The sequence below is a fragment of the Orbilia oligospora genome (genome assembly GCF_000225545.1).
Source record: "Orbilia oligospora ATCC 24927 unplaced genomic scaffold scaffold00076, whole genome shotgun sequence".
NCBI classification, from domain to species: Eukaryota; Fungi; Ascomycota; class Orbiliomycetes; order Orbiliales; family Orbiliaceae; genus Orbilia; species Orbilia oligospora.
Window position 1 is genome coordinate 552,614 of NW_011645633.1, and position 12,067 is coordinate 564,680.

Below are 12,067 nucleotides of genomic sequence, written 5' to 3' on the forward strand. Positions count from 1 at the left end.
ATGGTTATATATGGGAACTACCTGTCGGGTAGGTTTACTTGGAACTTGAAAATCGCGCGCGAGGTCAAAGGCATAATACAAGCTCCGAAAATTAATCGAGGAAGTGTAGGACGGGGTAGGGAACGAGACAAAAATTTAAAGTGAAAGGGTCGTTATCGATTTCCAGGTACGTATGTAATAGTAAAATGATTTAGAGGGCTCTAATTCGGTATCAGGGGATAGATCTAGAGAGCGTGGCGTATAGTCTCGAATTAAGGGAGAAGTTAGCTCTAGAGGCAAAATATTGAAATTTCCCGACCGACAAGGCGATATATAACTATTGTCGACCAGAGGACTTTCGCCACCCTAGTAGAAGTTCTATAACTTTTGATCCTAAACACCAAAATTTCGCCAGGATGACCTTCGCCATTTGAGTCGTTTGTCCGAAGTGTATATCCACGTGTATTTGTTTGGTAGTTGCGAAGATAGGGTGGTGCATTAGGAGTATCGGTCGGGGTATCGAGTCTATCTTAGATCCAATGGGAGATACTATTGTCTTGAATTATCTAAAGCTTTATAAATCTATAGATTAATCTTGTATCGAGGGAAATTCTCCTAAGATATATATATAGACGCCAAATATATGTCTAGTGATAGATATCTGAAGACTTTGAGTAAGGAAAGTAGAGAAACAAGTCGACGAGTACTGCTATTCAGACCTGACGTAAAATCTGATTCTAACTGCAAGGAAAGAGGAGAAAAAGGGCCCTTATTTTACGGAAAGGGGCAATGACACCAATATAACTCCCAAAGAAACCCAATAACACCACATACACCAACCCAGATATCCATGTTACAATCTGAGATATTATTACAAAATAAGTCTCCAGCCAGCTGGGCCCTTGAATTTGCAAGGTGCAATCACCAATTCCACCCTTGCTAAGCGTCCGACGTTACGTTCCACCGCACCAACACCACAATCAACATTACATGTGCACAGCATCTGTGATACCCATAGTCTATACATACTCCGATGCTTAAATGAACCATAGTTTTGGGTGCACACATGGGCGCCCATTCCAAAAAGGCCTCATAGATCAGTGTTATAGATGTCGTGTATACGTATACATGTAGGCGGGCTCTGGGTTTGAAAAAGGTTATCCGTAAATTCGGTATCGTATAGATCTATAGAGAGAATATCGAAGCGCTCTGGTACTCAAGTACTGAGCAGTAGGAAATCTACCCCAGAATGTACTGTGAAGGATGCTGCTTTGCTCACACCGTAAATTCCCAGGTACATACATCTATCCAGCCCGTCATCAGACGACAGCATATCATTTTAACGTCCTAAATGAGTGGAAATCAAACCTTCTCCTGGACTTGCCAAAGAAAAGGATGTTCTTGCTAGAAATGAAGCGGGGACACCGCCGGTATCCCAAAATTTGAAACTACACAACATTTTCGCTGGCAGCCAAACCACTGGCGCCAGCATCGCCTCTTTCAAAATTAATGCTCCACGGACTCAGCAGAAAAACAGCGGTAGATTTCCGTCGGAGAACACGGCAAATTTCCTCTCACGAGGATTACCTACGGGTCTATGGATCCATGGACCGATATAAGGGAAAACATTTTGTTCATGACAAGAGTAAATTCATCCAGCCCAAGCCGAGAATGTTTGTGAAAACCCCCATGGCCAACAGCAAGCAAGCTATATGACGGTATTCGAGTGTGGAAATTTCATGCGACGGCAGAATAGAAGAAAGCAGCAACCACTATTGAGAGTTGGTAGCGAGTAATTGGCTAAATCTCGGGGCCGCCCACGTATGCAGCCGCCGAACTGTGTATGCAATGCATGGTAGGGGCATAAGGCACAGGTATCTTTACAATTGGGAACCTTCCAACTGATTAAGACCCAGTCATCCGGATATATGGCCATATGGCAAGAATCTAGTTTTCCGTCGCTACAAGATTAGTATTCTCCTTTCAAACCTGACGTTTTCGAATGGGATTCTAGTAAGGAGCGCCTTGAATTTCAGCCTCGTAATCCATTTAGAAAATTTCTCATTCCGTCTAGCTAGCCAGAATCACTTTTTGTTCCAGTTCACCTTCCTCTCCCATACATCACAAGCTACACACTAGCAAAATTCCCTCGTCGAAAGGAATATTTTTATATCTCGAAATGAAAAGTAAAGTGATGAGCTAATCGAGCTAGCTGATAGTGAATTCCTACAAATTCCTTACTAAACTTCCAACCCGCTCACAATTAAGGTGAAAATGTGCGTGTGACCGACTCTGAAAGATGGACAGATTGTTAGTGATGGAGCCCTAGTAATTCATTTAGTAAATTGCAAGACATTCGGCTAACTGCGCAGGTTTCAAACCAAAGCTACATGTGAAATAGGATATATCTCCTCGCCACACTGAATTAATTTTATCCTTGTTAGCCGCGTCAAACAGGAATGGACGTCGGGATGTGGGAACAGTTCCCAGTTGACTTCAAGGCTTTAGTCCGGGAATATAAAAATAATATCAAACTTTGGTTAAAATATTGGTTCCAATTGGATCAAGGATTTTGTATCTGCAGCTGCCTTGAGAAGGGTATAAAATCTGGAATCTAGAGCGAGACGCATGAAATGCACTGTTATCCTTGCTATTGTGACCGTTGTCCGTTTCCCCGCCTTCGCTTTCGCCTTCGCCTGGGTGTGGGTCTCTTGCATTGAAGTTATTCACATAAGTCCTATGTCATAACCCGATTACTTACCCGTATCTTTCTCCTAAGAGCAATTTGGTAATGGAAATCGAATTTGTGTGTGGGGTGAACTGTTGGGAAAGCTTTTGCGGATTACCAGTGCCATGAATCATTAAGCGCACTAGCCAGGTTATTTTTGCTTTCGCAATCTCGTAGCTCTTCGAGCTAGCTATAGACATCAAGGGCTAGAGCTCAGACAACCAGGAAAAACTTGTCTATTTGCTTGCATTGCAATGCGGAAGAGGGGAATGCATCAGCCGGATACAGTATCAGACCAATCCGGTGCTACAGAACCAGGAGCTTCCCAATGGAAGCTTTTTGCTTTTCAGGGTCCACCACCGTACGTGCACTGACTGGCATGTGCTTAGCTTCTGCAGTTCCGGCGGGTTGCATTCGATAAAGCGTAGAGTCGGCCATTAGCGAGATACATATTTTGTACCTTTTCATGGAGAAAGTTTGTATAAAAAACACTGGGATTCTGATGTCCCTGATCGATGACAGGGATAATGAAAGCTAACGAGGCGCAGCAAGCTTGCAGAGTGTCGTCATAGCTGCTGTTGCTCGCCTTAACTCATGTGGTCGTTGCTCTTGTTTCATGGAGCGGGCTAGCGGGAAATCGTGATAGTTTGATATCAGAAATTGAGGAAGGTTTCTTCCACCCGATTGTCGCGCCTATAGCAAAATTCACTCATACAACAACAACCTCCCCAACCTCATTTTCAGCTCCACAGAACCAAACGTAAGCAGTTAATCCGGTTGATGATGGCGATGCAAGAAGCCAATGCAACAGAGGGGAATTACGAGGCCACACTAGCCCAGATGGTGGGTGATCTGATGACGGTGGCAGCTCCTCCAATTTCGCACTTTCCGAGGCACCATCTGGCCCGTTGGGTTCAATGTGTCTGTTCTGAAATCTCACGAAGAAAACCGAGTCTCATACGACTCCTGCGAATTTCTCGAAGTCTTTAGCACAAATAACGAGCTGTCAAAGACCGTTTATGATATCAACGTGCTTAGGGCATCCGGGGTTCCAGAACCCCTAGTGGACTGTGGCAGCACACGAACTCGTTTACACAAAGCTTAATCCTCTCTCAGCCAGTGATGAGCCCTCAATTTCCGCGCTGTTCAGGGGTCTAATAGCTTCGTCGAACTCGGGTGGGGCCCACGAGGTGCCTCGACCTCGCAGCAATTATATGAGGGATTATCGATATTGAAATGCAATGCAGAAGGCAAAACTCACCGTTCGCTGGTTCTGGCTGATTGTTACCAAAAACCGCCATTCTGCCACCCAATCATACCGCCCGTGGCGTCGAACTGGGCTAACCGTCATCGTTAGACTTTTCTGGCAGCTGCACCCGGCCGCTTTAGTTTGCTCGCATGGTACTGTCCATTTCCGCAGCTGGGTCGCAAATACCACATTGCAGCAACATGTGTTGGTTGTTCTGCCATGTCTTTCGTGTGGGATATCCCACCCTCGATTCATTTTGGCTTTTGCAGGCGGGCAGAACCTAGAATTCACTGCAACAACCGAGACTCTCTCCGCTAAAAGTTGAGATTTACAGCTATGATTAATGGTTTGGAGGCGGTGATGTTACGGGTACTTGCATGCGGGCTTTAAAAGCCTGCGGCCATCCCACAGTTTGGGAATGGAAAGCGTCACTTTTGACACCAATATCGAAATTATCCACCTGACTGTCGCGACTTTTTTTATATTCATTTCGGCGCGATGAGTACTCGTCGTACGTTCGATTCCGAGCGTGGCAGCGAAGAAATCGATGAGGAGAAGTTGTCTGCTGCCCGCAGAATTAACTTCTCTGAAGCGGAGGGCAGTGGTCATGGCTCTCGTTTGAGGCCTACTACTTCCAATATCTCGTCGACGGGATCAATAAGCAGGAGGTCTGTGGACCCGGCTGTTGCTCTTCCCATCGAATATCGTAGTGTTTCAGTCGCTGTCGATGACACTAGACAGGAATATCATCTTCCCCAGAAAGTCGCTCGGAAGGACAAGAAGGGAAAGAAGACTGCAGCAGAGATTGCAGAATCTGATTCCCATACAATAAGCACCAATGAACTCCTTCGTCGTTTTTCGACATCAATTGAGCAAGGTCTTTCTGCGGATCAAGTTCATCGAAAGCTAAAGGAGTATGGACGCAATATGCCATCGAAACCTCCTTCTCGATGGGCTAGGAAAATATTCGGTTACTTCTTTGGAGGATTTGGTCTCATTCTTCTTGTCGGTGCTGTTTTGGTTGCGGTTTGCTACGAGCCTCTCGGGCGTCCTCCTGCCACTGCAAACCTGGCTCTCGCTATTGTTATCTTTGTTGTTTTCATTGCTCAGGCGTTCATGAATTTTTGGGCCGACTTCTCGACAAGCCGGGTCATGGCCTCCATCACCAACATGATCCCAGATGATTGTCTTGTGAGGCGCGATGGTACACAGTTGACAATATCAGCGACGGAGCTGGTCCCTGGAGATGTTGTTTACATCAAAGCTGGGTCAAAATTACCAGCTGATGTGCGTTTCATCCAAGTTTCTTCTGACGCCAAATTTGATCGTTCAGTTCTTACTGGTATGTCTTTATATAGATCTCCCAGACTATTAGACCAATAAACTAACCTAAAAATTATAGGCGAATCCGTACCTGTTCCCGCCACCCTTGAATGCACTGACAGGAATCAACTTGAGACCCGCAATATTGGCCTTCAAGGTACCCACTGTGTGTCTGGCAGTTGTTTGGCGATATGTGTCGCAACTGGTCCTAGAACTATCTTTGGTCGTATCGCAGCCCTCGCCGCCGCTCCAAATACAGAACGAACCACCCTCCAAAAGGAAATTCTAAGATTCGTTGGTATAATCATTTGTCTCATGATTATATCAAATGCAATTGTTGTTGGTCTCTGGGTTGGGTGGCTTCGAAAGGACCACCCTAACTGGATCAGTGTCCCCGTACTCATCGTCGATATTGTTAGTGTGGCTATCGCTTTCGTCCCCGAAGGCCTTCCTATTGCCGTGGTCGCCTGTGCTTCCATTATCTCCAATATCATGCGTCAAAACAAAATCCTCTGCAAAAGTTTAAAAACTGTCGAAACCCTTGGCGCCGTTTCGGTCATTTGTTCAGACAAGACTGGTACCCTCACAAAGAACCAGATGTTCGTCACTGAATGCTCTGTGAGCGGCGAAAAGATTGCCGCAGACCAAGCACTTTCTGAAATGATCAAACAAGAGAAGCGAACCGCCGATGGCCAGATGACTGTCCCCGGAAATTCCCTAAGCCAGCTCAGAACTGTCGCTGGCCTCTGCAATGCTGGAGAGTTTGATGCGGCTTCGATGCACCTCCCTATCCACCAGCGAAAGATTAATGGCGACGCTACCGACCAGGCCGTATTGCGTTTCTCTGAAACTCTCGGCCCAGTTCAGGACCTTCGAAATGCCTGGAAAAAGGATTACGAACTAGCCTTCAACTCAAACAACAAGTTTATGATTCGTCTTATGTCTGTCGTGGATCAAGCTACTATATCTACTTCTTTGCCCACTGGCGAAGCTAGCAAATTCGCTTCAGATGACTTCGTTCTATTTATCAAAGGTGCACCTGATGTCCTTCTCCCAAGATGTCATCACTACACCACCTCCGATGGGTCCACTCGTGCACTCGACAGAACCGCTTTGGAGTTGATCGAAACAATAAAGGATACTTGGTCCCGAGAAGGTAAACGAGTCATCCTTCTAGCTCGAAAAGTTATCAAGCGAGGAGATCTCAAAGCTTCGATGGACAGCAACGCAATTGAACCTGAAGTTCTTGAGCATGCCTCGTCTGCCTTGTGTCTTGTGGGTCTTGTTGGAATTGTGGATCCACCCCGAGATGATATCCCATACGTTATCACCACGCTTCGCGGAGCCGGTATCAGAATCTTTATGGTTACCGGTGACTTCAAACTTACTGCTCAAGCCATTGCTCGCGAAATTGGTATCATCACTGTCGAAGATGGTCAAATCGAAGGATACGATAACTTGAGCAAGCAGGCGATCTCTATGATCGATACTGAAAAGAATGTTTATCGGACTATTCAGGAGAATACCTCTGGTGGTCTTAGGGCTATCGTTCTAAGTGGTCCTGAGCTGCAAGAAATGAACGAAGCCCAATGGAGAGACCTTTGCAAATATGACGAGATTGTCTTTGCTCGCACAACTCCTGAGCAGAAGATTCGTATTGTTCAAGAGTTCCAGAACGAGAAAAACATTGTTGCGATGACAGGTAAGCCCTTTGAGAGTGATCCATAATTATGCTAGGTAGCGCTAACAGGATCTAGGTGATGGTGTCAATGATGCCGCTGCGCTTAAGAAGGCAAATATCGGTATCGCGATGGGTAGTGGAAGTGATATCGCCATCGAGGCTGCTGATATGGTCCTCTTGGAAAACTTTTCCGCTATCGTCGCCGCCGTGAGATACGGTCGTGTTGTTTTTGACAACTTGAAGAAGACCATCATCTACCTTCTTCCCGCTGGTTCTTTCTCCGAATTCTGGCCCGTCATGACTTCCGTCATCTTCGGTATCCCTCAGATTCTTAGCAGTTTCCTCATGATCATTATCTGCTGTGGTACCGATTGTGCTGCCGCTATCACACTCGCTTACGAGGCTCCCGAAGCCGATGTTCTTTTGAGACCCCCAAGAGATCTTAAAAAGGACAAATTGGTGGACTGGAAACTCCTTTTACAAGCCTATGGTCTCATCGGTCTCACAGAAACTTTTACCAGTTTCGCAATGGCGTTTTGGTACCTTCAACGCAAGGGTGTTCCGTTCAGTGCCCTTTGGCTCGGATTTGGTAACCCCGTTCCGGGAGTTGACGCAGACTACGTCAATGCCAGGCTTGCAGAAGCTTCATCTATCTACTTCGTTAATTTGGTTGTTATGTAAGTGTTTAGTTCATATACCACCACGCTATTAGACCGACTGCTAACATAGACCCAGGCAATTCTTCGTCCTCATGGCGATCCGTACCCGCAGACTCAGCATCTTTCAACACCCACCGCTCTTCAACAAGGAAACTCAAAACGTCTGGTTGTTCCCAGCTATGGTGTTCGCCTTACTTGTAGCCTTCTTCTTTAATTATACTCCACCACTAAGAAAGGTCCTCGGCACCGGAGATGTCCCAGTTGAACACTGGTTCCTCCCTGTCGCCTTTGGATTCTTTATCTTGATGGTGGATGAGGCCAGGAAGTACTCCGTGAGGAAAAATCCCAATGGTTTCCTTGCAAGGATATCTTGGTAACGAAAGTGGTCACCGGGTGGTGTTGGTGCGTTCGTTCAAATATGTTTAATATCCAGCTATGGCAGAATATGTATGTACTATGCATGTAACGCTAGGAGTATTTGGTCTGTAAATATCTTATGTCTTACTTAATATACCATTCGATTCTGGGACGGAGAACAGAATCAGTGTTTCATTCAAACCTTTTATATACGTATGCTCTAGCAGGTGGCTACCTACCTTGTTTCCATGGTCCGGTTACCTGATTCCACAACACGTTTCCTTCCAACACTGATGTTGCATTTTACACGACTTTATTGTGAACATGAGCTCAATCAAATCGATCAAGTAAATTTACGTAAATTAATATGGAGTCGAAACCCGAACATCCTTCCATTCCACTTCGAACATAAAAATTACTATATTAGATTCCTGAATACTTGATAAGAACTATCCTCGACGAATTGGTGGCGGATCTCTAGCAGGCTCTGTAAACGAAGTCTTCAAAACACCTTTAATTCTCCTAAAAAAGCATCCTTGCCGCAACTCAACCTGCCTGAAAACGTGCTCTGCATTTGTAGGATCATTGATGGTCCGAATACAATCTTCAATGACATCTTGAGTATGTCTCTGTAGTCCGGAAAACCCAGGACTTGCTTCTAACGGTGTCCATATTTTTATTTTTGCAGGAAGCCACAAGAATGGACCTACCAACCGAATCATTTGCTGGTAAATGCTAGCAGCCCCAGACGGCAAGGGGTTTAAGCCCGCAATGTTCGCCCATACTGTAGGATCGGAATCGCAAAGACTGTCAAGAGTAGAACTCGTGATTCTGATATCTATCCGTAGTTCATTGGTCCTATCTACCAACAGGGCCCGGAGCCGGAGCGCTAAAGGCATGAATTGTGTTCGGATGTCCAAATTTGACTGTGTAAGGTTTGTACCAGGATGCGGTGGGCCCGAGGAGTACCTTACAAAGTCTATATCGATGACCTCGAGGCGGATATGGCGGATATTATGGCGATAACGTTGTCCCAGGTAGATATCAACTTGTCTAGGCTGGTTATCCGTGCTCCCCCCAGGTTCAATAGCCAGTCTTCCGATTTCGAGGCCGAATTTGCCAACACTAAATTTTACCATTTTGCAACACGTCAGTTTTCTGGTTCTCTTTATTATATCGATCCATAAACGTTAAACACTTGATCATAATACATAATTACGTTGGTATCAAGCATTGCATTCAAGGAATATGTGCCTTCACATACGGCTCTAACTCTGAGTTTGAGTAGATTAAATCCTCCCATGGTGCCATATACCGACCCCGAATATAATAATCATAGATAGTTGGACCCCGACTAACATGTCCTCCATCGACCAAGACTCTGATTGGGAATATATTTTTCCCATAGAATATTGCCGATGCCTCTTCATGTATCTGACGGCTAACCCTAAATATTGAAAGGTCGACCTTGGGAAAATCTTCGAAAATAGGCTGCACACGACGTCTCCATTCCCCAAATGGACTATAAGCGTGCGCCGGTTTTCCGAAAGCTTCGGCTGACTCAAGAGGGAGAGGCTCGCTGTCAACGATAAGTAGATGTGTATATATTTCGTCTCGGATTTCCCTGGGGAGTGAAAGAAATGGAAATGGTCCCGGGCCGGTGAAAAGTTTCCACATGGTGCTAACGGCCGTTTTAGTCATTTAATATACACTAATTTCTATAGGGGGTTTCTGCAGGGCAATTAAAGGTTAAATTTCGATTTTTGAGAAGCCGTATACGAAGATATTGGTATTTAGGATTGCATCGATTATATCTCCGAATTGTTATGGAGTGGCTGGAATCGAATCGATCTGGCGATATGTCGCTGCAGATGTGGCACGAAACTTCTCCGCAAATTCACCAGGATGTTTAAATTTACCCCGCCAAAAACCGTATCAAACTCCCAAGATTAAAACAAAAACAAGAAAAACCGATTTTTCTTCAAATGCACGGTATCGATAGCAAATCACACACAAGACTGAAAAAAAAACTTCGCTAACTGCGAAGATATATCTGTGTTGTAACAGAAATATCAAATCCTCCGCTCCCAGACGGATTTCCAGAAAGACAGTTTTACGCTGTTTCGGCAACGTCATGAGCTTCTGCTGGGCTTGCCTGAATTGGATGCTTAACCATGGATCAAGGGTCGGAGGCCATGCGACGTCCTACCGGTAGTCTACTCGAGAGCTGGTCTTGTCGATATATATATTACAAGCTCGAGGGACGCCACTCGATTTTTCAGCTTCAAGCCTGATCAAGATCCCGAACTTGATAAAATATAACTATCGATATCGACATACTTCGACCCCTCCTTCCAAAGTATCCGTCGTTTTTGATACAACTACAAAATGGAAGAGCTATCACCGAGTATTCAAAAGAGGAGTTTACATTTGCCACCGGAGCTGTGGCTTCAAATCCTCCCCGATCTCTCCCCACGCGACCTCAAGGCTCTCCATCCGAATTTCCCTTATCGCCAACTTATCCACCCCTTTCTATTCCGCAGAATCAAATTATCAGCAGATTCGCTAGCAGCTTTCGAAGAGGGCGGCTATCTCTCCCATTTACGAAGAAATGTCAAGTATGTAGACGGCACATATATTCTGATATCTTAAAAAATATTTTTTCCTCGAAAAGTCCCACTTCGACCGTATACCTTCCCACCTCTATACACACATCCACCCACACACAAAAACCCCTCATGGATGCATCTCAAAACATAGATGTATACTTGAGTTACTTTGAGTATATAGACATCAGTGACTGAAACTTCTGTTACATTTTTTTGAACAGACACATCACATTCACCGGGCTCAACGAACGTCGACTCCTCCAAACCCTCGTCCTCGCGGATCTTTACACGGAAGTTCTAGAAAGCTTCACAGGCGTAGAAAGCTTACATATCCCCTTCGGTGCTACTCATCACATCCGAGAACCATTATTCATTGCTATCCTGGACCGAATTTCTCTATATCCCATGTACGACACCCTCAAAGTCTTATCCGTAGAATGCGAAGAAAACCAGTATAAATACGACTCGGACGAACGACGCAGGTTAGAGGCATACCTTGAGGAACATAAAGACGACGAAGATGGGTTTCTATTCCCGTTAAAAAAACAATGGGATTGGTCCCATAGGGACGTTTCGACGACTATCGAATTCCCTCCTGCACTGGAAGAAGCTTCTATACGGAAAGAATCCTACTTTTATCTGGAAGATAACTCATCGGTTTATACAAATCCATTCATGATCTTTCAGTTCTCCTCCGCTACTCTTCGAAAACTCAAGATATCAACGGAAAGACTCCACTGCGGTGTCAAATTCGACGAAAGTTTCGGAAGCGGTCGGCAAAGGGAATACGACAACCTTGAGAAGATTTGTTATCCGAACGTAACGGAGTTATGGATTACAATCGACTATACCGTCAGTAATCGAAACTTTTGGTACCTTAATCAGCGATTTCCACATGTCGAGGATTTGAGAATCGATGGGCTAGCAGGATACGGCAGCAGTATACCGCAAGGGAAAGCTATCTACAAAAGACTCGCAAGACTTCAATACTTAAAAAGAGTTAGACTCCCTTGGCCGGCGGAAGAATACCATGGAATGGAAGAAAACGGGGAGGATAAACTCGTTCCGCAGCGGAGACTAAGAAACGCTGTCGACACCTGGATAAACGCCGGACTCGAGGACTTGGAAGAGGTCATGTTCATCAGCAGAATCCGGTATACCGAAAAGGGCAAGAACAGCCCAACATATAAAGATGCCAATGTTCTACACTTCAAAGTCATGAAAAATTGGGATGAATGGGATCTGAAATGGAGGGAAGCCACGTATACCCCTGAGGAAATGCAGGCTGATGATTGGTGTATGGATGCACGCCAGAACGACAAGTGGAACACAGGGCAAATGCCCGACGAAGAGGAGGAAGCGGATTATGATGAAGGAGCAGACTCAGAAGTTGAATGGAGGTATGATACTCCTTATTGGAGGCATAGGCTTCGGGGATATCCTGATTCAGACGGAGCTAGCCTTACATCACAGAATGCATAA

General features: G+C 45.3%; 3 protein-coding genes across 3 annotated transcripts; 2 read left to right on the forward strand and 1 right to left on the reverse strand.

Annotated features, from left to right (window-relative positions):
* Positions 1 to 4,454: 4,454 nt before the first annotated feature.
* On the forward strand, positions 4,455 to 7,996 carry AOL_s00076g145 (uncharacterized protein; the record flags this gene model as incomplete). The annotated part of the gene is made up of 4 exons (XM_011122698.1): positions 4,455 to 5,298; positions 5,359 to 6,981; positions 7,037 to 7,637; positions 7,696 to 7,996. 4 exons carry the CDS (start codon positions 4,455 to 4,457, stop codon positions 7,994 to 7,996), a joined length of 3,369 nt encoding a protein of 1,122 aa, XP_011121000.1.
* Positions 7,997 to 8,425: 429 nt separating this feature from the next.
* On the reverse strand, positions 8,426 to 9,653 carry AOL_s00076g146 (uncharacterized protein; the record flags this gene model as incomplete). The annotated part of the gene is made up of 2 exons (XM_011122699.1): positions 8,426 to 9,101; positions 9,241 to 9,653. 2 exons carry the CDS (start codon positions 9,651 to 9,653, stop codon positions 8,426 to 8,428), a joined length of 1,089 nt encoding a protein of 362 aa, XP_011121001.1.
* A 711-nt stretch (positions 9,654 to 10,364) lies between these two features.
* On the forward strand, positions 10,365 to 12,067 carry AOL_s00076g147 (uncharacterized protein; the record flags this gene model as incomplete). The annotated part of the gene is made up of 2 exons (XM_011122700.1): positions 10,365 to 10,594; positions 10,807 to 12,067. 2 exons carry the CDS (start codon positions 10,365 to 10,367, stop codon positions 12,065 to 12,067), a joined length of 1,491 nt encoding a protein of 496 aa, XP_011121002.1.